Raw genomic sequence first — 26,787 nt, 5'->3', positions numbered from 1 at the left:
ATTATGTATGATATAGATCTATATCTAGGTCAAAGTGCTGCGTAAAGTTTGTTTTGAAAACAATGTAGCTCACATAAGCCTCAGGATACTGTGCGATTCATCAGCAATCAGCTAAATAACTTAACGGATGGAGACAATTCTACATGAAATGGTTCTACAAAAGTTATTTTTTAATTTAAAGGACTCAATTTTTCTTTTTCCCAATTAAGGGGCAATTTAGTGTGGCTAATCCACCTACCCTGCACATCTTTGGGTTGTGGGGGTGAGACACACGTAGACACAGGGGGAATTTGCAAACCGGGGCCAAGATCGAACCTGGATCCTCGGTGCTTTGCGGCAACAGTGCTAACCACTGTGCCACCATGCTATCCCTCTGTAAAAGGTTTAGTGCTCTGTATTCATGCCCTGTAGAACCTATGTAAAATTGTTTAACCTTATTTCTAATGGAACCTTTGGGGAATAAGAGCACAAAAGATTTAGTAAAGAGAGTTATCCCGTCCGTATATGTTGATTTTGAACCCAGGCTCTCGAGGGGAAAGAGCAGAACAGAATTATTTCCAGGGTTATTTCTCAACATGGAAAGGGCAAGTTGCTAGGAGTGATTTTAATATTTTCCAAGGAGCCCTGAGAAGGCTGTGAACCAAAGCATCAAAGAGCACAAATATCTACTGAAAGCGATCACTGTTTTTTTGTTTTATCTAGCTAATGAAATTTTTTAGGACTGAGTTTGCTCATTATCATTCCAAATAATGATCTTCCATCTAATCTCCAATTTAAAAAAATAAATTAATAGTTGGCACTGATAGTGCAAAAAAGGTAATGCTTGCTCTCAATTGTGCCATCAACACAAAGCCGAGGCTTAATGCTTCCCCAGTTGGGATAAAGGAAAACAAATGATAGGGCGATCACACAAAGAAACAACTTTAACATAACATTCAACACAATGGGGGTAACTGGGAGCTTCACTGATAATCCCACAGGTAGGGAATGATATTCAGAGCAGTGAAAATCTAGGAAAGAGAGGCTCAAAAGAATCCAGATTAATAATTACTTAGCATGAATACATTGGGCGCGATTCTCCACTCCCGCGCCGGTTGGGAGAATCCCCTGGCGCGCCATTTTTCCCCACGACGCCGGTCCGACGCCCTCCCGTGATTCACCCAAGCGGCGAGAACGGCCCCGTCGAGTTCTGCGCGGCGCAGGCTGGAGAATCGCCCGGGACACCCAAAATGGCGATTCTCCGCTACACCTGCTATTCTCTGGCCTGGATGGGCCAAGCAGCCTGCCCAAAACGAGGGCTTCCCACCAGCGCCATCCACACCTGGTTGCTGCCAGCGGGAACAGCGCGGGAACGCTGGGGGGGCGAGGGGGGTTCTTTCACCGGGGTAGGACTCAAAAGGGGTCTGGCCCGCGATCGGTGCCCACCGATCGGCGGGCCAGCCTCTCTGAAGGAGGACCTCCTTTCCTCCACGCCCCGCAAGATCCATCCGATATCTTCTTGTGGGGCGGCCTCGGGGAGGACGGCAACCACGCATGCGCGGGTGATGCCAGTTATGCGGCGGATGATGTGGCGCCGCCCTGGCACGCACTGACAACGCTGCTTTCGCGACACGCCCCCCGAGTTTCTCGCGGCCCCGATCCTAGCCCATTTTCGGACCCTCAATCGGTCGAGATCGGGGCCGTTTCGCCCCGTCGTGAACCTCGACGGCGTTCACGACGGCGAGGGCACTTAGTCGCAGGAGCGGAGAATCGCGCCCATTGTTTTTCTTTTAAGTGAATAAATGCAACATTACATCTGTATTCCACGAATAGCAGTCTCCAACTCGTGGGGTTATTGTTGGTTTCACTCGTTGAAAACAGACTCGTTTTTTCTGAAACTCTGTCACAAAAACATTTGTTTATCCAAATGTACTGGCATTTGCTCTATGCTTCCCATTGTCCCACTGCAACTGAAAGGGAGGCCAGAGCAAGCCGGGGTTGTGGGCCTGTCTTGCGTATTTTGATTAAATGCCCTACAAATGGTTTTCTTTTTGTTGTTTCAGAGCCAGAATAAAAATTGCCTTCTGATGCATGCTGGAGAACATCGGTAAGAAAATGCCAGGGAAATCAATGAGGAAGACCTGACATTAGGAAGGGTGTGGTGAATTGAAGACAAGCAGTGATATGGAGAAAGGACTAGATTTGCAGAAATATACTTGAAGATACCAGAATCAGATTCATTTAGGTTTGTCTATTTTGCCACTTGGAAGCAGAGTGCAGAAAGCCTGAATTCAATGGCCTGGGGATAAACTCGTAAAGAGCTAAAGCATCTTTTACACTGCAGAGATAGCCTGGGAAACTTGATAAAGCAAGCATCATTGACACACACATAATATAAGTGACAAAATTTACACTGCTTCCAATTTGGCTGCAGCTTCATGGTCCCAGCTACTTTGCAGTGCCCAAAACCAAAACATGATAGATTTTGTGGAAACGTGTTTTTCCACAGAAGGGTAATGGAAATGTAGACTTCTCATAAGGAATGTGGGAAGTTAACGAGATTAACAGCAAACTTGAGATAAAAATAAAATAACAGGAAAGTAACAACACTAGCAGGCAGTAGAGGAATTACGAGTTGCGATTTGCCCAGTAACAACATTAGCAGGAGTCTAGAGTCATTGAGGTGCGAATGGCCATATCGGAAATATTGCTTACCAGAGATCAATGAGGCTATACAAATGGTACCCTCTACAGGCAAGGAATTTGAGCAAAGTTGACAGTCGAATCCAGAGGGGAATATCAAAGCAACAGAACAATATAACCGCTCTAGTCCCCTCAATGGGAAGGAGGCTAGTTCTCCATCTGATGGCCAGAGAAGCCAGTTCCCTCTGTGATCCGAGCCACAGAGGCCTGTTCCATCTAACATTTAGAGCCACGGCAAATTTCAGATATTCTCCTCTAAAAGGCACAGATGAGCCAGGAAGAGATGTTTTCCCAGATTTAGTACTGTGTGGTAACGATTAACTGGATTTGACCTATAGAGTTACTAAAATTGGATGTTGCTTGGGAAAGGGGTGCCTGAAGTGAGTTCAGGGAATGTGGGTATATTTTGGGAACAAGAGGTAACTTCAGACAAAATGGTGTGTTTAGTTATTCATACACTAAAGTGCCGTAGTGTATATTAGTCTTTTGTCATACGTTTGTTTCTTTGTTTTTACTTTAATAAATATTCTTTTTTAATTGCTGACACAACGACTTGACTGGTTCCTCACTAGATTGTACATTGTTCCTCACATTATTCCTGTTAGTGAGAAAATAATATATATATTAATAAAAAGATGTTCTAGGTTTAAAGCAGCACATGGGGAGTGGAAAACCGGTAGGCAAAGGATAAATTGTTGGATCAGCCAGAAACCTTAAGAAAACCTGCACTCAGGATAATTTAATCATCTTACAGGACATTATAATAATAATGGGGAACCCACGTCACAAGACTACAGCCCCAGATTGTCTGCAGGAGATTCATTGTTCTACCCAGAGGGAATACAAACCCATTAATGCCTCATCAAGCAAGAACAGCATTATTTCATAATGCTGGCGTTGGGCTAAGGTGGGCACAGTACAAAGTCTTACAACACCAGGTTAAAGTCCAACAGGTTTGTTCCGAATCACTAGCTTTCAGAGTACTGCTTCTTCCTCGGGTGAATTATTTCAGGTTAGGGGGAACATTCTGAAAATGATCTGGTAACTTGCAAACCCATTGTATGAGTAAATAGGTTCCCCATTAAGGGGCTCAGGAAACATCTCGACCGACATCTCCTGGTCAGATTGTATTGTATGAAATTGATCGATGATGTGAATGCTTATCTGTAACTGTGAACGAACTTAAAAATATATCCATAAAATCCCTGTAAAAATCAGAACAGACTCGTGCGAGCTGAAGGCAGCAGCATCTTGTTCTCCTGCTGTGCACACAGCCATTTTTCAAATAAACAAAAGTTTTACCAACACCACGCGGTCGCTGACGGACTCTGAGCATTTCTTCCCTCCAACAATTCCAATCAAAAATACACCACTAAGAACCAGTATTTCAAATTATCCTTTGTGGTTTTGAGACACTCTCACAGGTAACATCAGCGGGGTTCTTAACACTTTCCCCCCCAAAACTGTTAAAGCAAGAGGCTCAGTTGGAAAGTTTGAAATAAAGGTTTCTGTCAACAAGGATATTAAAGGATATGCAATTAAGACAAGTAGATGGCATTAATGTGCAACAAGAACAGAGGAAGTGGAAAAACACAGCAGGTCTGGCAACATCTGTAAAGGAAAGAAACAGAATCTGGGGGGCGAGATTTGTTAGTGCTCTTTGGGGGGGTTTAAACTAATGCAGCAGGGGCATGGGAACCTGGATTGTAGTTTTAGGGTACGGGAGAATGAGAGTATAGAGGTCAGGAGCACAGATTTGACGTCGCAGGAGGGGGCCAGTGTTCAGGTAGGTGGTTTGAAGTGTGTCTACTTCAATGCCAGGAGTATACGAAATAAGGCAGGGGAACTGGCAGCATGGTTTGGTACCTGGGACTTCGATGTTGTGGCCATTTCGGAGACATGGATAGAGCAGGGACAGGAATGGATGTTGCAGGTTCCGGGGTTTAGGTGTTTTAGTAAGCTCAGAGAAGGAGGCAAAAGAGGGGGAGGTGTGGCGCTGCTAGTCAAGAGCAGTATTACGGTGGCGGAGAGGATGCTAGATGGGGACTCATCTTCCGAGGTAGTATGGGCTGAGGTTAGAAACAGGAAAGGAGAGGTCACTCTGTTGGGAGTTTTCTATAGGCCTCCAAATAGTTCTAGGGATGTAGAGGAAAGGATGGCGAGGATGATCCTGGATAAGAGCGAAAGTAACAGGGTAGTTATTATGGGAGACTTTAACTTTCCAAATATTGACTGGAAAAGATATAGTTCGAGTACATTAGATGGGTCGTTTTTTGTACAGTGTGTGCAGGAGGGTTTCCTGACACAATATGTTGACAGGCCAACAAGAGGCGAGGCCACGTTGGATTTGGTTTTGGGTAATGAACCAGGTTAGGTGTTGGATTTGGAGGTAGGAGAGCACTTTGGGGACAGTGACCACAATTCGGTGACGTTTACGTTAGTGATGGAAAGGGATAAGTATACACCGCAGGGCAAGAGTTATAGCTGGGGGAAGGGCAATTATGATGCCATTAGACGTGACTTGGGGGGGATAGGTTGGAGAAGTAGGCTGCAAGTGTTGGGCACACTGGATAAGTGGAGCTTGTTCAAGGATCAGCTACTGCGAGTTCTTGATAAGTATGTACCGGTCAGGCAGGGAGGAAGGCGTAGAGCGAGGGAACCGTGGTTTACCAAAGAAGTGGAATCTCTTGTTAAGAGGAAGAAGGACGCCTGTGTGAAGATGAGGTGTGACGTTTCAGTTGGGGCGATGGATAGTTACAAGGTAGCGAGGAAGGATCTAAAGAGAGAGCTAAGACGAGCAAGGAGGGGACATGAGAAGTATTTGGCAGGTAGGATCAAGGAAAACCCAAAAGCTTTCTATAGGTATGTCAGGAATAAGCGAATGACTAGGGTAAGAGTAGGACCAGTCAAGGACAGGGATGGGAAGTTGTGTGTGGAGTCTGAAGAGATAGGCGAGATACTAAATGAATATTTTTCGTCAGTATTCACTCAGGAAAAAGATAATGTTGTGGAGGAGAATGCTGAGACCCAGGCTATTAGAATAGATGGCATTGAGGTACGTAGGGAAGAGGTGTTGGCAATTCTGGACAGGCTGAAAATAGATAAGTACCCGGGGCCTGATGGGATTTATCCTAGGATTCTCTAGGAGATTGCTGGACCTTTGGCTTTGATTTTTATGTCATCATTGGCTACAGGAAAAGTGCCAGAGGACTGGAGGATAGCAAATGTGGTCCCTTTGTTCAAAAAGGGGAGCAGAGACAACCCCGGCAACTACAGACCGGTGAGCCTCACGTCTGTAGTGGGTAAAGTCTTGGAGGGGATTATAAGAGACAAGATTTATAATCATCTAGATAGGAATAATATGATCAGGGATAGTCAGCATGGCTTTGTGAAGGGTAGGTCATGCCTCACAAACCTTATCAAGTTCTTTGAGAAGGTGACTGAACAGGTAGACGAGGGTAGAGCAGTTGATGTGGTGTATATGGATTTCAGTAAAGCGTTTGATAAGGTTCCCCACGGTAGGCTATTGCAGAAAATACGGAGGCTGGGGATTGAGGGTGATTTAGAGATGTGGATCAGAAATTGGCTAGCTGAAAGAAGACAGAGGGTGGTGGTTGATGGGAAGTGTTCAGAATGGAGTTCAGTTACAAGTGGCGTACCACAAGGATCTGTTCTGGGGCCGTTGCTGTTTGTCATTTTTATCAATGACCTAGAGGAAGGCGCAGAAGGGTGGGTGAGTAAATTTGCAGATGACACTAAAGTCGGTGGTGTTGTCGACAGTGTGGAAGGATGTAGCAGGTTACAGCGGGACATAGATAAGCTGCAGAGCTGGGCTGAGAGGTGGCAAATGGAGTTTAATGTAGAGAAGTGTGAGGTGATTCACTTTGGAAGGAACAACAGGAATGCGGAATATTTGGCTAATGGTAAAGTTCTTGGAAGTGTGGATGAGCAGAGGGATCTAGGTGTCCATGTACATAGATCCCTGAAAGTTGCCACCCAGGTTGATAGGGTTGTGAAGATGGCCTATGGAGTGTTGGCCTTTATTGGTAGAGGGATTGAGTTCCGGAGTCAGGAGGTCATGTTGCAGCTGTACAAAACTCTGGTACGGCCGCATTTGGAGTATTGCGTACAGTTCTGGTCACCGCATTATAGGAAGGACGTGAAGGCTTTGGAGTGGGTGCAGAGGAGATTTACCAGGATGTTGCCTGGTATGGAGGGAAAATCTTATGAGGAAAGGCTGATGGACTTGAGGTTGTTTTCGTTGGAGAGAAGAAGGTTAAGAGGAGACTTAATAGAGGCATACAAAATGATCAGGGGGTTAGATAGGGTGGACAGTGAGAGCCTACTCCCGCAGATGGAAATGGCTGGCACAAGGGGACATAGCTTTAAACTGAGGGGCAATAGATATAGGACAGAGGTCAGAGGTAGGTTCTTTACGCAAAGAGTGGTGAGGCCGTGGAATGCCCTACCTGCAACAGTAGTGAATTCGCCAACATTGAGGGCATTTAAAAGTTTATTGGATAAGCATATGGATGATAATGGCATAGTGTAGGTTAGATGGCTTTTGTTTCGGTGCAACATCGTGGGTCGAAGGGCCTGTACTGCGCTGTATCGTTCTACGTTCTATGTAGAGTTAACATTTTGAGTCCTTTTGACTCCATCAAAACTGGAGAGGGAGAATGTTAGATTTTAAAGTGTAGCTGTGAGAGATTGCAACAAAATGTAGCAACTTTAAGACCAAAAGACAGATGGCTTGGCATGGGAGGGTAAGGGGCGGTTTGCATTGAAGCAATAGATGGTTGGGATTTTTTTTTAAAGGGTTTAAGGTGAAGAAGAAAGGTCTCAATCTGAAGCTACCGAACGTTGAGTCCTGAGGGCTGCAATGTGCCCAACCGAGGAGCATTGCAGCAGGCCAAGGACCGTCACCCCAAACCAGACCACTTGTCTTTTGTTTTTAAAGTTGCTACATTTTGTTGCAATCTCTCACAGTTACACTTTAAAATCTAACACCCCCTCCCTGCCGTTCTGGCAGTTTCTCTCCTTACAGATGTTGCCAGACGTACTGAGGTTTTCCAGCGTCCTTTGTTCTTGTTTCAGAATCCAGCATCCGCAGAATTTGGCTTATTTAGGTGTTAAATATAAATCAGCCATGGTCTAATTGAATGGTGGAAGAGGCTTGAGAGAACTCAATGGTCTAGCTCTTGGACTTTACCTATCAGGCAGTTGACTGGCAGGATGTGCTACTGGGTGCTCAATTTTGCCTGTCAGAAATTCAGTCCACTTCTAGGGCCAGGCTTTATTGGGAATCAATCTGACACAATATTAGGCAGCTCAGAGGCCGATGACCAGGCAGGAATTGGATCAATCAGGGAAAGGGTGTGCAGAAGTAACCGGGCAGGAGAATCCCACATTATTCCTGCAGAGCTCGGAGGAGCACTCCTGCTTGTCTGCCCCTGAAAATGAATGACGGCACTGAAATGGAATGACCTCTTTGGTTTCTCTGCCAGGCTTTACTGAACAGAGTGAACATGCTGCCCAATGGGCACTTAAATTGGAATATGCTCTTGATTTTCATTGATTAATGAGGCTGGCTGCCCTAATCAGGCAAAGGGCTTGGGAAACAGGATGGGGAAGCAGGAACTGGTGCCTCCATTTTAACTTTGCTACCACCCTGTTACCTTCTGCTACTGGGAATTATGATCCACCAAAATGAGTTTAATATTTTAATCCCAAGGACTATGGAAAATCATTTTGTTATCAAAATCTTGAAAGATGAAACGTTAACTCTGACTCTCCCCACAGATGCTGCCTGACGTGGTGAGTATTTCCTACAATTTAAAAAAAAAAGTATGCTTTTCTTGTTTTGCCCTACAGGAAGATAAGAATCAAAGACTAGAGGAGATTATTGGATAGACCTCACATCCTCTCTATCAGCAAGATCACCTACTTCGAAGACTCTCTCACATTGCTCATCTCCATCCCTCCCTCAACTCAATTGCTTTTCAAATCCTTTCATGACATCTTCTCTTTTCTAGCACCAACTCTTCCAGCCCTACAACTCTCAAGATTTTCTGTTCCTCCAATTCTGTCTTCTTGCACATCCATAAAGGGGCTGGTTTAGCACAGTGGGCTAAACAGCTGGCTTGTAATGTAGAACAAGACCAGCAGCGTGGGTTCAATTCCCGTACCAACTTACCCGAACAGGCGCCGGAATGTGGCGACTAGGGGCTTTTCACAGTAACTTCATACTTGTGACAATAAAAGATTATTATAATTTTCTTCCTCCACCATTGATTATTGTGCCTTCGGCTGTCAGGTCCCAATTTGGAATTTCTTTCCTAAACCTCTCCACCCTAAAAGCACTCCATCAAACCTACCTCCTTATCTACCCTAATATCTCCTTCCCTGGCTTGGTGTCCCAGCTGTTGCAAGATAAATTGCTATGGATTATTTTACTACATTGCCGGTGCTATATAAATGCACGCTATTGTATGGCTAACCCATTATTATTAGTTTTTTTTGGGGGGGAAGGTACACAAGGTCATTATTGGTGCATGAACAATAGATAACCAGACAATGCAACAATATCACAACTGATTGTGAAATTATGAATGATTAAGGTGCTACAGAATAGCTATTGGGTGACATTGTGTGAGGCCCCAATAAGAGCTCAAGAACAGTGTAATTTGAAGTTCTATTATTACCATTAAAAAGAAAATGATTGCACATTTTGATTTTCAACGATTTTGTAAGGCCAACATAAATGGACATTATAACTACAACATGAAAGCATTCTTATCTTCAATAAAGTACATTGATCTTGACTGATTTTCCAGCAAGGCCATTTTGGTTAAAGGCCAGAATACCAGTGTGTCACAAAATGACTCATATATTACTGTGCTGGCTAATACAATTCCGCCACCCCCACCCCATCCCCCCAACGAAATAAGAAACAATAATAATGAGATCACATTTCAGAATAAGCCAAGAGGTTATGCTAAACATTTATAAAACACTAGCCCAGTGCCAACTGGGGTACTATGTCCAATTCTGGAGACCACACTTCAGGAGGGAGGTGAAGGCTTTAGCGAGAGCACAGAAGAGATTTGTTAGAATGGTTCGAGGGAAAAAATGTTATTTGAATTGGAGGAAGTGGTTTGGATTGAAATCAGAAAACGCTGGAAATACTCAAGTCAGGCAGCATCTGCAGAGAGAATGCTTCAGCTCGATGATCCTTCATCCGTTCTGATGAGGCCGGACCCACAGAGTGTTTCCAACAATTGTGTTTAATTTCAAATTTCCAGCATCTGCACTATTTTACTTTCATACGAGTAGTTAGGATTTGGAATGCGCTGCCTGGTAGGATGGTAGATACAGATTCAATTGTAGTCTTCCAAAGATAATTAGATATCTACATGGACATGAAAAGAAGTAGGGATACGGGGAACAATGGGGTGTGGGACTAACTGGATTGCTCCTCAAAAGAACCGTGCAGTGCATTTCTTCCCCTGTCTGCGTGGGTTTCACCCCCACAACCCAAAGATGTGCTGGTTAGATGGATTGGCCACGCTAAAATTGCCCCTTAATTGGAAAAAAAATAATTGGGTACTTTAAATTTTAAAAAAGGAACATGGCAGACTTTTAAAAAACAATTTTTATTGTCACAAGTAGGCTTACATTAACACTGCAATGAAGTTACTGTGAAAAGCCCCCAGTCGCCATATTCCGGCGCTTGTTCAGATACACAGAGGGAGAATTCAGAATGTCCAAATTACCTAACAGCACGTCTTTCGGGACTTGTGAGAGGAAACCGGAGCACATGGAGGAAACCCTTGCAGACATCGAGAGAACGTGCAGACTCCACACAGACAGTGTCCACTGACAGGACGTATAGCCTCCTTCTGTGGTGCACTATTCTATGACTATGACGATAATAAGGTAATATTAAGAGGCTTATAGAAACCTTTGGAAGGGTGCTAGATCTTTCTGATCAAATGCTCCAAGGTGTCCTTTTCTGGACTTAACATTCATTGTTAAATATGTCTGTTTCACCATAACGATTATAATTAATTAATCATTGCTTACCAATAGATTTGGTTGATTAAAAGTAGATATTGGTAGCTATGAAGCATTATTTCAGGGTAATTAAGAGCTACTGCATTTTGGAAAGGTATTCAAAATATACTTGATATACAAAACAAAAGGCCATGAACAATTCCAAAACTTCCAAACAAAATACTACTAAAATATCCAGCTAAAAGAGGAATGTTAGCACACTGTCCTCTCAACACTAAGGTCTCAAGTGAATTATGTGGGAACAGAGGAACAGGAGTAAGACTCTTTGAAGTTGAATCAATTACATTATGGTTGCTCTGTATCACAACCTTATTCACCCATCTTGGTCATATCCAAGTGCTCATCAAAATATGTTTATGGCAATCTCAGTTACTACTGGCTGTAAATCCTCAGGTTAAAGCTGTCCATATTTTCAACCAAATTGGTCGATCTCAATTCAACAAGTGACAAGAATGGCCAGGATAGGACATTGCAAGGAAAGAGTTACACACCGAATGCCAAAAGTGGGAAAATGTTCCATTTCTCAACATTGACATTAAACAAATGCCAAATAAAAGGAAGAAACAGAAAATGTTTCCATCACCATCAAAGTAAAATTGATAAGTACCTCTTGGCCAACCAGTTTTATTTTCAGGTTCTTCCTGTCAATCCCACTCAAAATGATTTAGTGGAGTACCACATGGGCACAAGAGCACTCAAACTATCCACACAAAATCATGTGTCCTATCGCCAGTCATGAACTGCCATTGATGGCGTGTGCGTCCTTATTGTCAACATCAGGAATGTGTTTGTATGTAGGCCAGAACAAGCAAAAACCAAGTTTAAAAAAGGTAGGCAATGGACAAAAAACATGAAAGGACATAATCAGCATTAACTCTTTTTGGCGAGAGCTATTGTGATTTTTAAATCACATATGCATACAGCTCCAGATAAACTTAATTCCTGATTGAAGCACAGAATTCTAATGTACCAAGCCACCTTATAATCATCCCCATCGCACACAGCTCCTGATTCAAGGTAGAGCCCAGAATAATAATAATAATCGCTTATGGTCACAAGTAGGCTTCAATGAAGTTACTGTGGAAAACCCCTAGTCGCCACATTCCGGCACCTGTTCGGGAAGGCCGGTACGGGAATTGAACCCGCACTGCTGGCCTTGTTCTGCATTAACAAGCCAGCTGTTTAGCCCACTGTGCTAAACCAGCCAGCACAGAGCAAAACACAGACAGAAGCAGATATTTAGATGTTACCCAATGACCAGAACAATAATTACAGCCAGACACTGCCATGTATTACCATGAGACAGCAGAACACTCCAAAGCCAAACCTCTTTCAAGTGCTTTATATTATGTTGGTTGGATTGATTTGGTGAAATTATTAAGCAGTGAATGTGGTTCAGCGATTCACAAATTGAATATTTTGTCTGCCCTCCAATCTTCAAAAAAAAACCAAAAGAAATCTCAATCCCAGTACAGAAATCTTTGACTTCTTATATTGTAGCCTTTGACGGGTAAAGGAAACAGTGTGTGTTGCATTTCTTGGCTGATCTGAGGGCACAGATACCACATTAAATGTAATCTCATTACAATTACCATTCTCTGCTGCTTGCTTGAGGTTTTCCAGCATGGTGTCATAGTGGATCCTACACAGCACTTTTTCTTCGACAAGCCCAAACTCCTCGCCTGTGGAGAGTTGTCTCTTGCAGGAGAAGCAAGCAAAGCATGCCAGGTGGTAGGCATTGCCCCGTGCTCGCCGTACCCAGTCACTGGCATAGATCTGCCTGCCACAGCGGGCGCACTTCGTGCCAAACCGACTGAAAAATAAAGAGGAAACATTGCATCAGAAAAGGCAATTAGGTCTCAGTTGTGTAGCTGAAGTCATGTATCACAAAAACGTCAGGAAACGAATGAAGCTTTAATCGTGGGTGGTCTAAAATATTGCGAGTTTTTAAAAGCATGATATATAATGGGGGAAAAAAGTAATTAAATAAATCTGGTCCCAACATTAATTCATACCATTAAAAACAGCTGAGGGGCATACCTGCTTTAGTGGAGTTTGATAATCATCGTTTGACTCGTTCTTAAACTAGGGGCCTGAGCAGGGTTTCTGACAAAGGCAGCCTTCGCTCCTGGATAACAGATTGGAGCAATGGTGTGCTTCCCCCCCAGCCCCGAGAAAGGATCGAGTTACACTTTGGGAAAGTTACCTTGCTGCAACTTTTGAATGATAGGTTTCTAGAAGAAGCACCTTCCCCCTCTCCTACTCACACATAAGAATCAGGCGCCTCCAGCGTTACTGCGGGGAGGAAGTCTTCTATGGTTTCGTGATTGGGCATATTTTAAATCCCGCGCATTTTTGAAAATAGTTCCACATGTTTTAAGTGTGTTGGTGATCTTTTTCCTTTTTCACCGAGGATGTTTTTATCTCCCAACATCCCCCCCGAAAAAAAGGTAGGAATTCTGCTTGTTGCCTCGCAACCTGTTTGTGATCAACGGCCTTGTATTGAGAGCACCTCCACAATCTCAGTTCTAACCTGCTGCACAGCTTGGCGATTCAGGGAACAAAGGGGCTGGAGGATGAGCCAAGAGCAGCAAAGGCCAGACCGGTGCAATATAGGTGTTTATAACACAACCTGCAGAGGTTATTATTTCATGGCTCTGTGTTTATTTGTGTGAGAAATACCATGACGGTATTAATCATCTTTTACAGGCTTGAGAGTAACTGCTCCAGTCCTTGCAACCCAACTCTTTAACTCTTTCAACCCTGGACACACAACTGTCCATGTTGACGGTGTGAGCCAAACCGTTTCTGAATTGTTGTGCCCATTTGTGGGATTTGTGAACATTTTAGAAACTGAGGTTTCAGTCTAAGGTCAGCACTAAATTCCAATGTTGAAATTCTCTCTAGCCTTCCCCACCCCGCCCCGCTATAATCTGGTGAACATCGTTGGCACACGTGGATTTGATTGAAAAGTATATCAAAGTTATTAAACGTCAGGGCATGATGGATTTTCAAAAGGCAGAATGTTTGCAACTCTCAGCATTTGTTTAATAGCATTTAAGTCAGACAGTCAACTTTTATTAGATCGCAGCACATCAGTAGACGATTCCATCGCATGAATATATAAGCTTTTACAGAGGGGTGGAGCTTGATTATTTAATTTTCGCAAGACAGGCAGAGAGAACAGGCTGAGGATATGAAATCACGATGAGGGCTGGGGTATATGAGATCAGGGCCCAGGGGATTGGAGATGTGGGCCAAGAAAAACATCAACAACAAAAATGAAATGGACCAGCCTGGGGGCTGCCAAGCTGCGGTTTCAGCGCCACTTTTCCCATTTTTAAATTTCTAAAAGCTGATATACCACTCTCAATATTGAATTCGGTGCCCCGCATGGACACGACTTTATACCCTTTCCACTGTAAAGTTTAAAACACACGGTGCATTTTTGAAACGCATACAATCTCGCCATGCAACGGGGTAATATTTTGACTGTAGCCTGTGATTTTCCAAGACAGTTTGCATTTTGTGCATATGTAGCAACAAAGTAATTAAGATTCTGTGATGATTACACAATTAATCCAGTACAAAGACTGCATTAATGGCTGTTAAATAAGTGATCGACTGACATTTTTTATTTTGCTCACTTTACTGTTTTCCCCCCTCCTTTGCGTATCTGCGGTTAGACTAATTTCATTATCAGTCATCTTTACTCATGTGCCCAAACAAAGTTGATGATTTATTAAACTTGGAGATTCTAAGATTGAAGGGGTGCCTTCAGGCTTTGCTTCTAGAACGTCCTTTTTACAAAAAGTGCCAACATATTTCGCTTTTTGCGATTCCGATTTCAATTTCTTCCCATTTAATTAAAATAATAAATGAAAAATATTTGTGAACTGACTGTGGAAGTAACGGTTTAAATAAGGTATCTTGGTCCACTAAGCAGAAAACCAGCTGACAGGTATGGAATGTTATGATTTGTCTTCGAATCCAGCTAGATGAATCTCCAGGTCCTGCTACCAGTAGCTACACCGAATTGGACAAACAAAGCGCAATTGGTCAGTGACCCTTCAGCCTCTCCATGCTTGTAATTTGGGTGCAATTGTCCTTTAAACATTGGTAATTGCCCTGATTTTTTGTGATGTCTGTTTTTATTGTAAGCCGTGCCGTTTCAGTTTAGCTGCTCCTACCAGAGGCCTGCTGTGGGGCAAGACAACACCGTCCTTACACATTCATTGTGTACTTTAACAAATTGCGAGCATTTATGTGCCATCTTAGAAATATATACTGCTACTTGTTTTTGGCTAAAGGCAGAGACTTAAATGGAGCTTATCTGCCAAACTGTCCAGAAACACATTAAACAGAAACTTAATTACCTTTTTGCAATAACATCTCTTCCCCTTGACCCAGATACTGACATATCACCTTCCAAAATGGGTGCACATGGAGCGTTGTCAAGTAAATAGAAACATCTTGAGAATACAACACAATTTGTAACTATCGTATTCAGTTGTTTAATGCCGCCTCCCCCTACAATTTCCAAACTTTCCATGCCCACGCCAAACCTTCCCTGATCCCACAACCTATGTTGGCCACAGTCCAATGGGTTCCTGCAGTCCTCAAGTGTACCTCAATCAGTGTCAACAGGTTGTTTGACTGCAATAAACTTCACAGACGGAGCTAATTCTGTTCTCAGCTAAACATGCACACACACGCGTACACTCCTACTCTAACACCTTGGTTTTGATAAATCTGCATTTATATAGCAACTTAGGTACCTCTCATAAATGTCCCAAAATGTTATTATGGACAGTGAATTCATTAAAGTCTGGTCAATACCTTTATATAAGTAAAGTGCACGTATTCATGAAGTGCTGCATTAAGAGCTGACTGTCTTTTGAGGGGAAGAATCTTTAGTAGATTGGCAAGTTTATAAACCATAACATATTCTCAGGCTACATCTCAGGCTACAATGTAAAATCTACAGCCCCATAAAGATGGCATATGTTTGCTCTGTGCTTTGGTCTCAATCAGTTCAGTTCCATTCAGCCTTACACTCATGCAGCATATTATTGCAGGAAGCAATATGCGATGGGAAACATAATAGTTTCTCACAAACTAAAAAAAGGAAATCAGTCTTTAAAGGGTAATAGAAGCCAGGACTTGTTATTGTTGCAATTTTTCCTATCAATCAAAACAAATAGGAATTCAAATTATTTTCAAAAATCAACATTTGTAACAATGGAGAGTATTTTTAGAAATTTGCCAGGGATGATTATGGTGAGCATATCCTTCGCTCACAGTCTGGGGGTTTATTTCTTTTAATGTAAGGACACATTTATTTAACTGGCAATGCTGCAGATTTATAGTCAGAAAACTGATAGACCAGGCTTCATCTTATATTGCCAAGGCACATCTGTAAGTACAGTATTAAAGCAGTAAATCCAACATCATGAATATAACCGGCATTAAACACTTATTACGTAACAAAGATTAATTGCATTTCGCCACTGGATTATTAAATATGGTGTACCATTACCAAATGCATTTTGTGAAGCCACCACTTATATATTCGAAGGTGGGGGTGATACAGAGGGAAGGAGGGGGGGGGGGAGCAAAGATTCTGCTCATGTATCAATGATGTGTCAGCTAGGGCGCTGGGAGCACGCACACCTCTTGAGGCAGAAGGTTGAGATTCCAGTCCAACTCCGCGGGTTTGAGCACAAAAAACCTCGGCTCACAGTTCAATGCAATACTGAGGGAGAGCTGCACTGCTGGGGGTGCCGTTTTCCAGGCGAGTCACTAAATTGAGACCCTGTCTGCCCCCTCAGATATAAAAGGCCCCATAGCACGATTTAAGGAGAACAGGAGAGTTCTGCCTGTTATCCTGATCAACATTCATCCCTCAATCGCTAAAAGAGAATAGGTTATCTGGTCATTGTCGCTTTGCTGTTTGGGACCCCTGTGCGTGAATTGTTTGCGAATCTTCCTAAATCACAACACTGACTGCAGTTCAAATCACTTCACTGACTGTGAATCATGTTGGTACTATTGAAGTATGGAAGACACTATCGAAATCCACATCTTGCTTATTTTTTTTCTTTTAATTATCTGCTGAATTCATATCCGGTTTACATGCCATCAGATTGATTCCGATTGTGTTGAAGATAGCATCTAATTTATTTTTAATGACATTACATACGCCATTAAACTTTTATATTAACCATTTAATGAAATGAAGATCAATGGTTGCCTCAAAGATGTCCTCACCTACTGCAGTTGTGCAGTCTGAGATTGTATTTTACCTATAGTACCCAACGTTTTCTTGGAATTTTCTAAACATTCCCAGTGGCACCACCAACATTCGATTGCCGCCCGCTGATGGGACAGATGTTACAGATAAACTTTTTTGGCACAAAGCTGGCACCCGGCAACTGCTGCTCTGGGATGTGCAACTCTGATGCAGTAGCTCTGGCACAAGAGACGATGCAAAAAGGTTCGGCAAAAGATATCTCCACACCAAATATATCTCTCGCAAGCCCCTCCTGTTTGTGTCTCTTGAAATTAGCCTCCACAAGTTCAACGATTTAACATCTGAATTCACAACAACCCAGTCACAAAGTTCCACCCGAGAGTGAGAGCTTTTATCCATTTCATTTAGTCAGGAAGTGGAGCTTCGTGGCATCAGAGACAATGCTGTGCAAGATATCTACTCCGAGTTGCCTCAAATGCAGCATTCAAAACCATTTAACGAGATTAGCAATGGATATCTAAGAGTTATTGATAAATATTTAACGCATTCCTATAAAAGATTTATTAGCTGCTAATTCGACTGAATACACTTTGTTTAGAAGACTTAACTGCACGTCTAAATTTAATTGTGCGAGAATTGAGAGTGAATGAGTTAATATATATTTTTCTAAGATGAACTACAGTCAGTGCAGCTGCAAGAAAATTTCAAACAGAGAATGAAAGACATTCAAATTGCAAGCCTCAAATTTCAATCCAATCAGAATATCCCGAGGTTTTCCCTGAACCTTCAATAACATGCATTTTAACCATGCACTCTGCTATTAAATTTTAAGATTTATTGGCAGTCTGTTAATTTACTGCATAAAATAATTGATTGCTGATGGATATATTGAGGACTGGCTTAAAGTATTAGCGACCTTGACTAACCTACAAAAATAGAATATTGCCGAATTGACTCATCAAAATATAGTTTAAGGTTATTAATACTTAAACATAATTAGGCTGATGAGTGTCTTTATTGAGTCTCACCATTTAAAAATAAATTTAGAGTACCCAATTCATTTTTTCCAATTAAGGGGCAATTTAGCGTGGCCAATTCACCTACCCTGCACATCTTTGGGTTGTGGGGGCAAAACCCACGCAAACACGGGGAGAATGTGCAAACTCCACACGGACAGTGACCCAGAGCCGAGATCGAACCTGGGACCTCGGCGCCGTGAGGCAGCAGGGCTAACCCACTGCGCCACCGTGCTGCCGAGTCTCATCGTAAAAAGCACAGCATGAGAGGCACTGCTGACTATCAGAGATATGGTTAGCCTCTACCTCAATGGAGAAGCAACACACACATTAGTTTTAAAAAGGCCTATTGCCGTAGCATTCAATGGTTACTGATTGTGAATCACTATTGGTTTTTCCTCCAGTCTAACTTTGATATTTTCAAGCTTTGTTTAATTGATTTATTTTGATGAATTTATTATTTATAAAAGAATTCTGTTGCCCAAACTATGCAATTTTAAATTTAAAAACTTGGTTTCAGGAGTGGCTAGTGTTCTGGTAACACTCTCAATATACTGTGTTGTTCCTGTTGGATTATGATGTTATCATTTTAGAACCTTGCCAATTTCAACCACATATGAATGTCTGTCCCAACTGGTTGCTGCAGTAAATACTTTTTACTTTCAAATATTCTCTAAATACACAGAAAAAAACTTTCCCGCAAGAGTATAATGGAATTTGCGTTTTAAAATATTCATACTGCAGTTCAAACTAAACCTGAATTTACGCTCCAGAATGGTTTAATACTTTGAAAAACCTTTTGTGCCCTGTTATCTTCTACCAATCACAGGGAGATTGATCCAGTGATCTGTTTGAACAGATGTGCGTTGTTTAATTCACATTTCAAAATGGATTTTATTGGACTTCTTAAAAAATCAAGAAAATTGACATGGGTTGTCAATGTTCCATTGTGACATTAAAGGAAAATTATTTATTTCCATAATTCTGATGTTATGAGAGTGTTAAAAAAAATCTTGGCTGCAGTTTTCAGACTATAATTGGTAAAATATTGTCTCATTGGCATCTGGACCAGTCAGTAAAACACATTCATCAGTCACTTGTGAAACTTAAATTGGTCGGTAAAGGAAAGCCAGGCCCAAAGCCAATAAGGTACCAACGTTGGCTGCAACACCGATTATGCGGCGGCGTTAGGGTCAACCACTTGGCTTAAGTTTATTTTCCAGTGTGCGATCTGCCCTTTCACTGCTAGTATTGGGCTCAAGACTTTGATTGATGTCTCAGTTTACATCATGGTAACTACTCAGATGTATGTTTTTAAAGTTACTGTTGTGGTAAAAGCATTAGCCAAGCTGCCTATCAGTTGCTCCGCTTTGTATAAAAAGCATTAAAATTTGTGATTTATTACACTAGATTTTAGAGTTTGTATTAATGGGAAATCCAGATGAAGGTCCAATGTCCACCATTCCAGGACACAACTGTAGCAAAGACCTGAGAAAAATGAATACTTCCATAAATAGGAGATGCTGAAAACGTAAACGTTAGGCTACGCAGCTACGCAGAAAGGACACCTGGAGCAATGGTGCCAAACTTGCTCATTCTAACTGTGTTTTGAATAGCACAATAGTGGTATGACTGACAGAATTACTTCAATTCATAATTACGAGATAATATGTAGAGCAGCAAGACCATTTTTGTCATGTGTAATTTCTCACAGAATTCTCACACATGATGACCTAGCAACAATCGATTCCTAAAGTGGCTCAAGGAGTGTTAAAAAGTACACATCACGATTATTCTTTCTTCTGTGATCAAGGTTTGACTTCCAATCGCTGTAGTGTAGAATAATATTTTCCAGACACAGCAGTTCCTTTTTTAACATGATGCAGGGATCTCAATTAACTGGCTTCATGTGGACAGTGAACATCAGTATTTTCCTTTTGACGTCCATGGAAACCCTACAGTGCAGAAGGAGGCCATTCAGCCCATCGAATCTGTACCGACACTCCGAAAGAGGATCCCCCACTCCCCGCCCTATCCCTGTAACCCCACCTAACCTGCACATCTTGGGACACTAAGGGTCAATTTAGCATGACCTATCCACCTAACCTGCACACCTTTGGACCTGTTTGCATCTATATGATAGGCATCCGAGCGCTCCATAAGGTAACTCCATAATGGATAATGGAGTTGGTCAGCTGGAACCTCTGGATACATGTTAACTTCATCCATAACGACTTCCGGTGACGGCAGGCGGGAGGCAGCCGCACATTGGAAGGCTCCCGTTCGGGAACGGCATTTTCGGGGCCAGCGACGGCAGTAAAAGTCGGGGGATAGCGCAAGGAGAAGAAGGATGTTGAAAATCACCAAAAAAACGGTCGGGAAAAAAGCGGCTGAAAGTCCGTTGGAGAGGGGAAAGGTCACCGCGGGGTCAACAACGAAAGTGGAGGCTGGAGCACCGGGGAGACCGCAGTGCTTACGGCTGAAGAACTAACTAAGGTGATGGCTGCGGAATTCCAAAAGCAGATTGCGAAATGTATGGAGGTGGTGAGGAAGGAGATGAGGGAGGTTTTGAATGTGCTGGTGGAGGAGGCGCTTTCCCCGGTGAAGACGGAGGTGGCGAGCGCAGTGGCGGAGGTGCGAGAGCAAGGCGAGGCGCTGAAGGAAGTGGAGGAGACGTTATTGCAGCACGGTGATCAACTTGCCTCGATGGGGAAAGAGATGCAAAGGTGATGGACACTACAAGGATCTGCGAGGAAAAATGGAAGACCAGGAAAACAGATCCAGGCGACAGAATTTGAGGGTCGTGGGGCTGCCCGAAGGAGTTGAAGGACCGAAGCCGACTGAGTATTTTGCCGCGATGCTGGCAAAACTACTGGAGGAGGGGGAGGACCCCTCCCGATATGAACTGGATCGGGCTCATCGGTCATCGAGGCCTGTACCAAAGGCGAGTGAGCTTCCGTAGGTACAGTGTGAAGGAGAAGGTCCTGAGCTGGGCCAAACAGAAGCGGGTGGTGCAGTGGGCTGGAGCTGGTATACGTGTATACCAGGACTTTACGGTGGAGCTGGCGAAGAGGCGGGCTGCCTTCAACAGGGTGAAGAGGGCACTGTACATTGGCAAGGTGCAGTGCGGCATTGTATATCCAGCGAAGCTGAGGGTGACTTACAAGCTCAGGGACTTTTATTTTGGAATGGCGGAAGCATCGGAGGAGTTTGCGAAGGCAGAAGGACTGTGGCAGAACTGACAAATTGAGGAATGGCCATGTGCCGATGTAACCTCATGACTGTATTTTCTTCTTTTTTTTTGTATCACTGCGCGCGGGGGTAGAGGCTAAAGGAGCCAATGTTGCATATATTTGGACAAGGGAAGGGACGGGACTTTCACTCGAAAGGAGGGCTCTTTGGGGTGTCGGTGGATATGCGGGGTTTGTGTGCTAAAAGGGGATCTTTGGGCTTTCCTAGGGCCGGGCAAGGGGGAAAGGGACCCGGGCGGGGGCCTCCACGCTGGCCGGTTTAAGCCGGCCAGTGATCGGGAGTGAGGTGGGGGGAGGGGCTGCGGCCATCGGAGCCGTGTAGATTAAGGGTGACTACGGGTAATCCCTGATTCCTTTTTGTCATTTGTTTATGTAAACAGGCGGGTTGAGGTTTGGGGGTTGGTGGGTGGATGGGATCGTTGTTATTATGGGCATTGACATATCTTGTTGATTATTGTTTATTGTTGATGGGTGTAAATGTGGGAGAAAACGTGAAAAAGAATAACATTTTTAAAAAAAATTTTTAAACTTCATCCATAACATGGAGATACTTTTCCAATTGCATCACGAGCACTCAGTTTTATGAAGTTTTATTGGAAGAGACTCTTGTGCATCATTATTTTTATGGCACAATATTACTTTTGTAATGAAAAGGTATGTCCCTTTTCCACCCTTACTTTTATTCCTGTATTAGATAAATACATCCATATACATTCTTGATGTCCCCATAAAAGTCTGGTGCAAAGTGCTTTTGGAGAATAAATTGCTGCTTTTTGGCTGGCAATGTATTTGTGTGCTGGAAGCAGTGCACTTTCAAAGTAATCAAGGTAAGTTAAGCCATGGCCATGGGGTGCCTAATTGTTAACCAGTTATTCAGAAACCTCTTTTTAAAATAATTAATATTGCTCATTTGTCCAGGAATTTAAACATGCTTTTATTTACTTTTTAACACTCAAGGAGTGGACACTTGCATAAAAGGGACAATTTTCACATCATAGGAGTAGTGATGCGATTTATATCTCAGCGTAATTAAAAAATATATATTTAGAGTACACAATTCATTTCTTCCAATTAAGGGGCAATTTAGCGCGACCAATCCACCTACCCTGCACATCTTTGGGTCTTGGGCGAAACCCACACAAACACGGGGAGAATATGCAACTCCACACGGACAGTGACCCAGAGCTCGGATCAAACCTGTGACCTCGGTGCCGTGAGGCAGCAATACTAACCACTGTGACACTGTGCTGCCCTTATTACAAGTGTATTTGACAACATATACACTGACAAAGTTTTTTTTCTTTTAAAAGTTTAGAGTACCCAATTCATTTTTTCCAATTTAGGGGCAATTTTTAGTGTCGACAATCCACCTAACTGCACATCTTTGGGTTATGGGGGGCAAAACCCATGCAGACACGGGGAGACATGCTAACCACTATGCCACCAGGCTTACACTGACAAAGTTAAATGGTTCTCAATTTAATTCTGTTAATAAACCACACAATCACAATATTCAGAACAAAGAACTCTTTAAGGAAAAAGAACTAACCAACTGATGGATTTATTTTATATGTATGCCTAAAAAAGCCTACCTACTACTACAATATGATATAATCCTGTGTCTGTATAATGTTAATGCTTCAGAAAAATAATTGAAAGTATTAGGCTTATAAATTGAGTTGATCACACATAAATTACTCATGGAGGTTGTTGCGAGAACGGGAGGCTAGCTTTGGACTCCTACACTGGGAAACACAGCTGACAAATTCTTAAGTGAGAGCCCAGTTCAATCAGAAAGATAATGAGATTGGCAATAGGAGAGATTGTTTTTCATATTTATGAACAAGGTTAACTACAAATAGTCTAAAGTAATAAAGTAATAAAATGAAAGGGTCTATCTACCAGTTGCAGCACCTGCTTTAACCTGCATTAAAGCATTTTGAGGGCAATGTCATCTTAAATAATTTTGTCTTCTCTTCCTATGTAAGCTTGTGCCAGTTAACAACTCTGCCCATGCAACATTCCACACTACACAGACGTCAGCATCCAGAGCACAATCCAACCAGCTGAATAGGTTCACTTTCAAAGTTTGAGTGACACACACACCAAAACCCACAAGAGTTCTGACACAGCAGCCCAGCACAGCAGTGCAGACTAATAACGACACCACTTCCAGGAACTAATTTCCCGAGTCATCCACAACCAACCCAAAGCTCACTCACTACCGCAACATGCCATGCATTTTAATATACCAAGTTGTAAACATGGCATTAAAAAAATACGTCAAAATAAATATCGAAAATGTGGTACAGAAAGTCTAAGGAGCAAAGTACCTTCTCAACAATGCCTACCTTTTAAAAGAATACTTCCCAACACTGTTCATTTTAAAGTATATCTGAAATTTCATAACGGACACTATTCAGACCTTCACTCCAGAGCACCATTGATATTGGGCTCATTATAGCTCTACTTAACCATAAAGAAACAGAGATCAGAGAACTGAGTCAAATGAGGATTGATCTCACTGGAATATAATGTACACTCAATGCCTGAAAAGGCAGAAGAACACCAATTACAATAATATCAAAGTGGAGCACAATGTGCTAGGGCAGGATTCTAGGTGTGTATCAAATGAAGAAGCAACAGAATGTTCTTGATGATCAATCCCTGCGACAAGTTTACAGTTTGAACGAACTCCAAACAAAAGCACAGTTGAGTGGGCCGCATGATGTGGGCCTCTCAACTCTGGCAGCTGTGTTCAAATCCAACCCAAACAGATGGGATGAATGTCAATTCTGTTTGTAGGCTGCAAGAGTCCTATGTGAAACCAATCCCACAGAATAAAGCTAGCTGGTATGAGAAATTAAGAGATTATTATAGAGTTGGATAAGCTCGTCTGAAAGTGCAGTTTATGCAGAGAGGAAGAAGCTTTACTATACATCTAAATATGCAAAATCTTATTGCAAGTATCCAGTACTGATATCAGTCACCAACACTGATAGCATTCAATTAAATGCCAAAAAATTGATCAGACCCTATATGCTGCAAACAGTTACTTTGGGCTGTTAATGTCCTTTTTAAAAAATATTTTAGAGTACCCAAATTTTTTTTCCAATTAAGGGGCAATTTAGCGTGGCCAATCCACCTACATTGCACATCATTTGGGTTGTGGGGGTAAGACCCACGCAGACACGGGGAGAATGTGCAAACTCCACACGGACAGTGACCCAGGGCTGGGAGCAAACCTGGGTCCTCGATTCCATGAGGCATCAGCGCTAACCACTGCACCACTGCCTGCCCGTTAATGTCCTTTAATCTAAGGACTCTGCTTTGATTGTCTCAGTCCCTGAAATTAAATCAGCCACCTACTAATTAATTCCTATGGAATGTAAGCTGGCACATTGCATTTTTCAAATTGCTTATTTAACCAATTTAACCAGCCTCCCAACTAAGAATATTTTGATGGTCTCATTCTCTGTCCAAGTGACCATTAATTTTCTTTTCCATTCAAGGGATGTGGGTATTGCTGGCTATGCATTCATTGCCCATCCCTAATTGTCCCCACAAAGGTGGTGGTGAGCTGCCTTTTTGAACTGTTGCAGTTCATCTGATGTAGATACAACCACCGTGCTGTTAGGGAGGGAGTTCCAGGAATTTGACCCAATGACAGTGAAAGAACAGCAACATCATCCAAGTCATGCTGGTGAGTGACTTCGAGGGGAACTACCAGGTGGTGGTGCTCCCCTGTATCTGCTACTCTTGTCCTTCTAGATGGCAGTGGTCATAGGTTTGGGAAGTGCTGTCTAAGGAACGTAGGTGAGTTCCTGCAGTGCATCTTGTAGATGGTACACACTGTTGCCCCTGTTAGTCCATGGTGGAGGGAGTGAATGTTTGTGGAAGGGGTGCCAATCAAGTGGGGCAGCTTTGCCCTGGTGTCGAGCTTTGTAAGTGTTGTTGGAGCTGCACTCATCCAGGCAAGTGGAGAGTATTCCATCACACTCCTGACCTTGTACCTTGTAGACAGTGTACTTCTAAAAATATATACATTTATTTATAACAGAAGAAAAACAACTTTCAACTTCGGTACTTGCTGCAGGGATCGTGGACAGGTTATGGACTTGGTTGTTAATAGATTATCACAACTGGCACTGTTTCTAACCTCCCCTGTGCCCTTTCCGCACTGTGAAACTCAAACTCTTCACTTCAAAGCCACCGTGGAACTTGAAATGGTCCAGGCAATGCTCACACAACAGATTACTACTGTGGGCACAAGTCAACATGTGATATTATAAACTAGGTTCCCTGGGTAGCTTATAACATCTCTAGTTAGCATCACTTTAAAAAGTATTTACTCCGGGCCAAAGCAGGTCCGTCAGATTATGTTTCGTTTTATTGGCATAATGCAATCTTTGCATTCAATTCCTTTATAGTTTATGTTCTACTTGTTCAGCCTAAACGTTGGATGTTCGACCTTATGACGCATCACAACACCATGCGCTGCTTTCAGCTTTGTCGCTCGTTTGCCCTCTGAATTAAAAAAAAATTACATTCCCCTAGACTAAGAACACCGGGCTCAACGGTAATGTCTTGGTTTCCTTTACACGAGCCCAACGAAATCAGCTGCCTCTCTCCCTACAGGTGCTGAGCCGCTGAATATTTCCTACTTGTCCACTTTCTGTTTTCAGCTGCAAGTGTGCCCCCTCCCTCCCTGCAAGGTGAGGACAGGCCTGGCCAGCAGAAATCTCCTCTTGCTGGTATTTCGCCATCCCCACTAAAGGCAGCACACACGGCAGCTCGCATGGGCTGCAGAATAATCGTTCAATGGATTCCCGACGTGTTTCCCGCTTCCACTACGAACAGCGCGGAATTACATTAAAAAAAGCAAGTGAGAAAGGTGGATTTACTAAGTGGCACCTAGTGATGTAATGACATGAAATCGTTAATTGTGTAATTGCAGTAACCATTTTAATTGGATGCTTTAGTTCTTTGGTGCCAGGGTGGTTGCTAAGGGAACAGTTATTGACTCGTGCTAGAGTTCCTGGAGCACGCGGCTCTGTTTAAACATGCTACACAATTTTTGATACAAAAAAAACCCAGGGAGAAATAGCATCATTGACAATGTTGTTTAAATTAATAGGAACGAGAGGATTCAGAATGTGCCAATCACATCGAAATGTTCTACTTAGATCAAGATACAGTGAATAACTGAATAGCAACCTTGCACATTATGGGCTGTAATTATTTGCAATCGTTTTTAAAAAAGCGGTTTTGCCTCTGGCGAGGCGAACTCGCCTGACTCCATGGCTCTGGGGGCAAGTTTGTTTCCCCCGAAATAAAAGCGGCATTTGTTTAAAATAACCCTGCCTGGGAGGGGAGGTGATAACGTTACTGCAACCGTGGGAGTTCAGCTGACTGGTATAGCCCCTGCTGTATTTGATCGCTCTCGGTTCTGTCCCCTGCGATCTGTTCCACATTTAAACCCTAAACCCGGAGTGTGAGAGGTTATGGA

At 42.8% G+C, this 26,787-nt stretch overlaps 1 protein-coding gene across 1 annotated transcript in view; it reads right to left on the bottom strand.

Annotated features, from left to right (window-relative positions):
- The window catches only part of lhx6a (LIM homeobox 6a), an 87,244-nt gene that overhangs the window by 44,745 nt on the left and 15,712 nt on the right, over positions 1–26,787 (bottom strand). The window contains exon 5 of the mRNA XM_072488386.1: positions 12,351–12,571. Coding sequence (XP_072344487.1) covers positions 12,351–12,571 — 221 coding nt within the window. The remainder of the gene's footprint in view (positions 1–12,350; positions 12,572–26,787) is intronic.

Source organism: Scyliorhinus torazame, chromosome 22 (assembly GCF_047496885.1).
Source record: "Scyliorhinus torazame isolate Kashiwa2021f chromosome 22, sScyTor2.1, whole genome shotgun sequence".
Taxonomy (NCBI): Eukaryota; Metazoa; Chordata; class Chondrichthyes; order Carcharhiniformes; family Scyliorhinidae; genus Scyliorhinus; species Scyliorhinus torazame.
The sequence above is the reverse complement of the archived record's forward strand: the minus strand, read 5'-3'. Positions and strand labels throughout refer to the sequence as shown.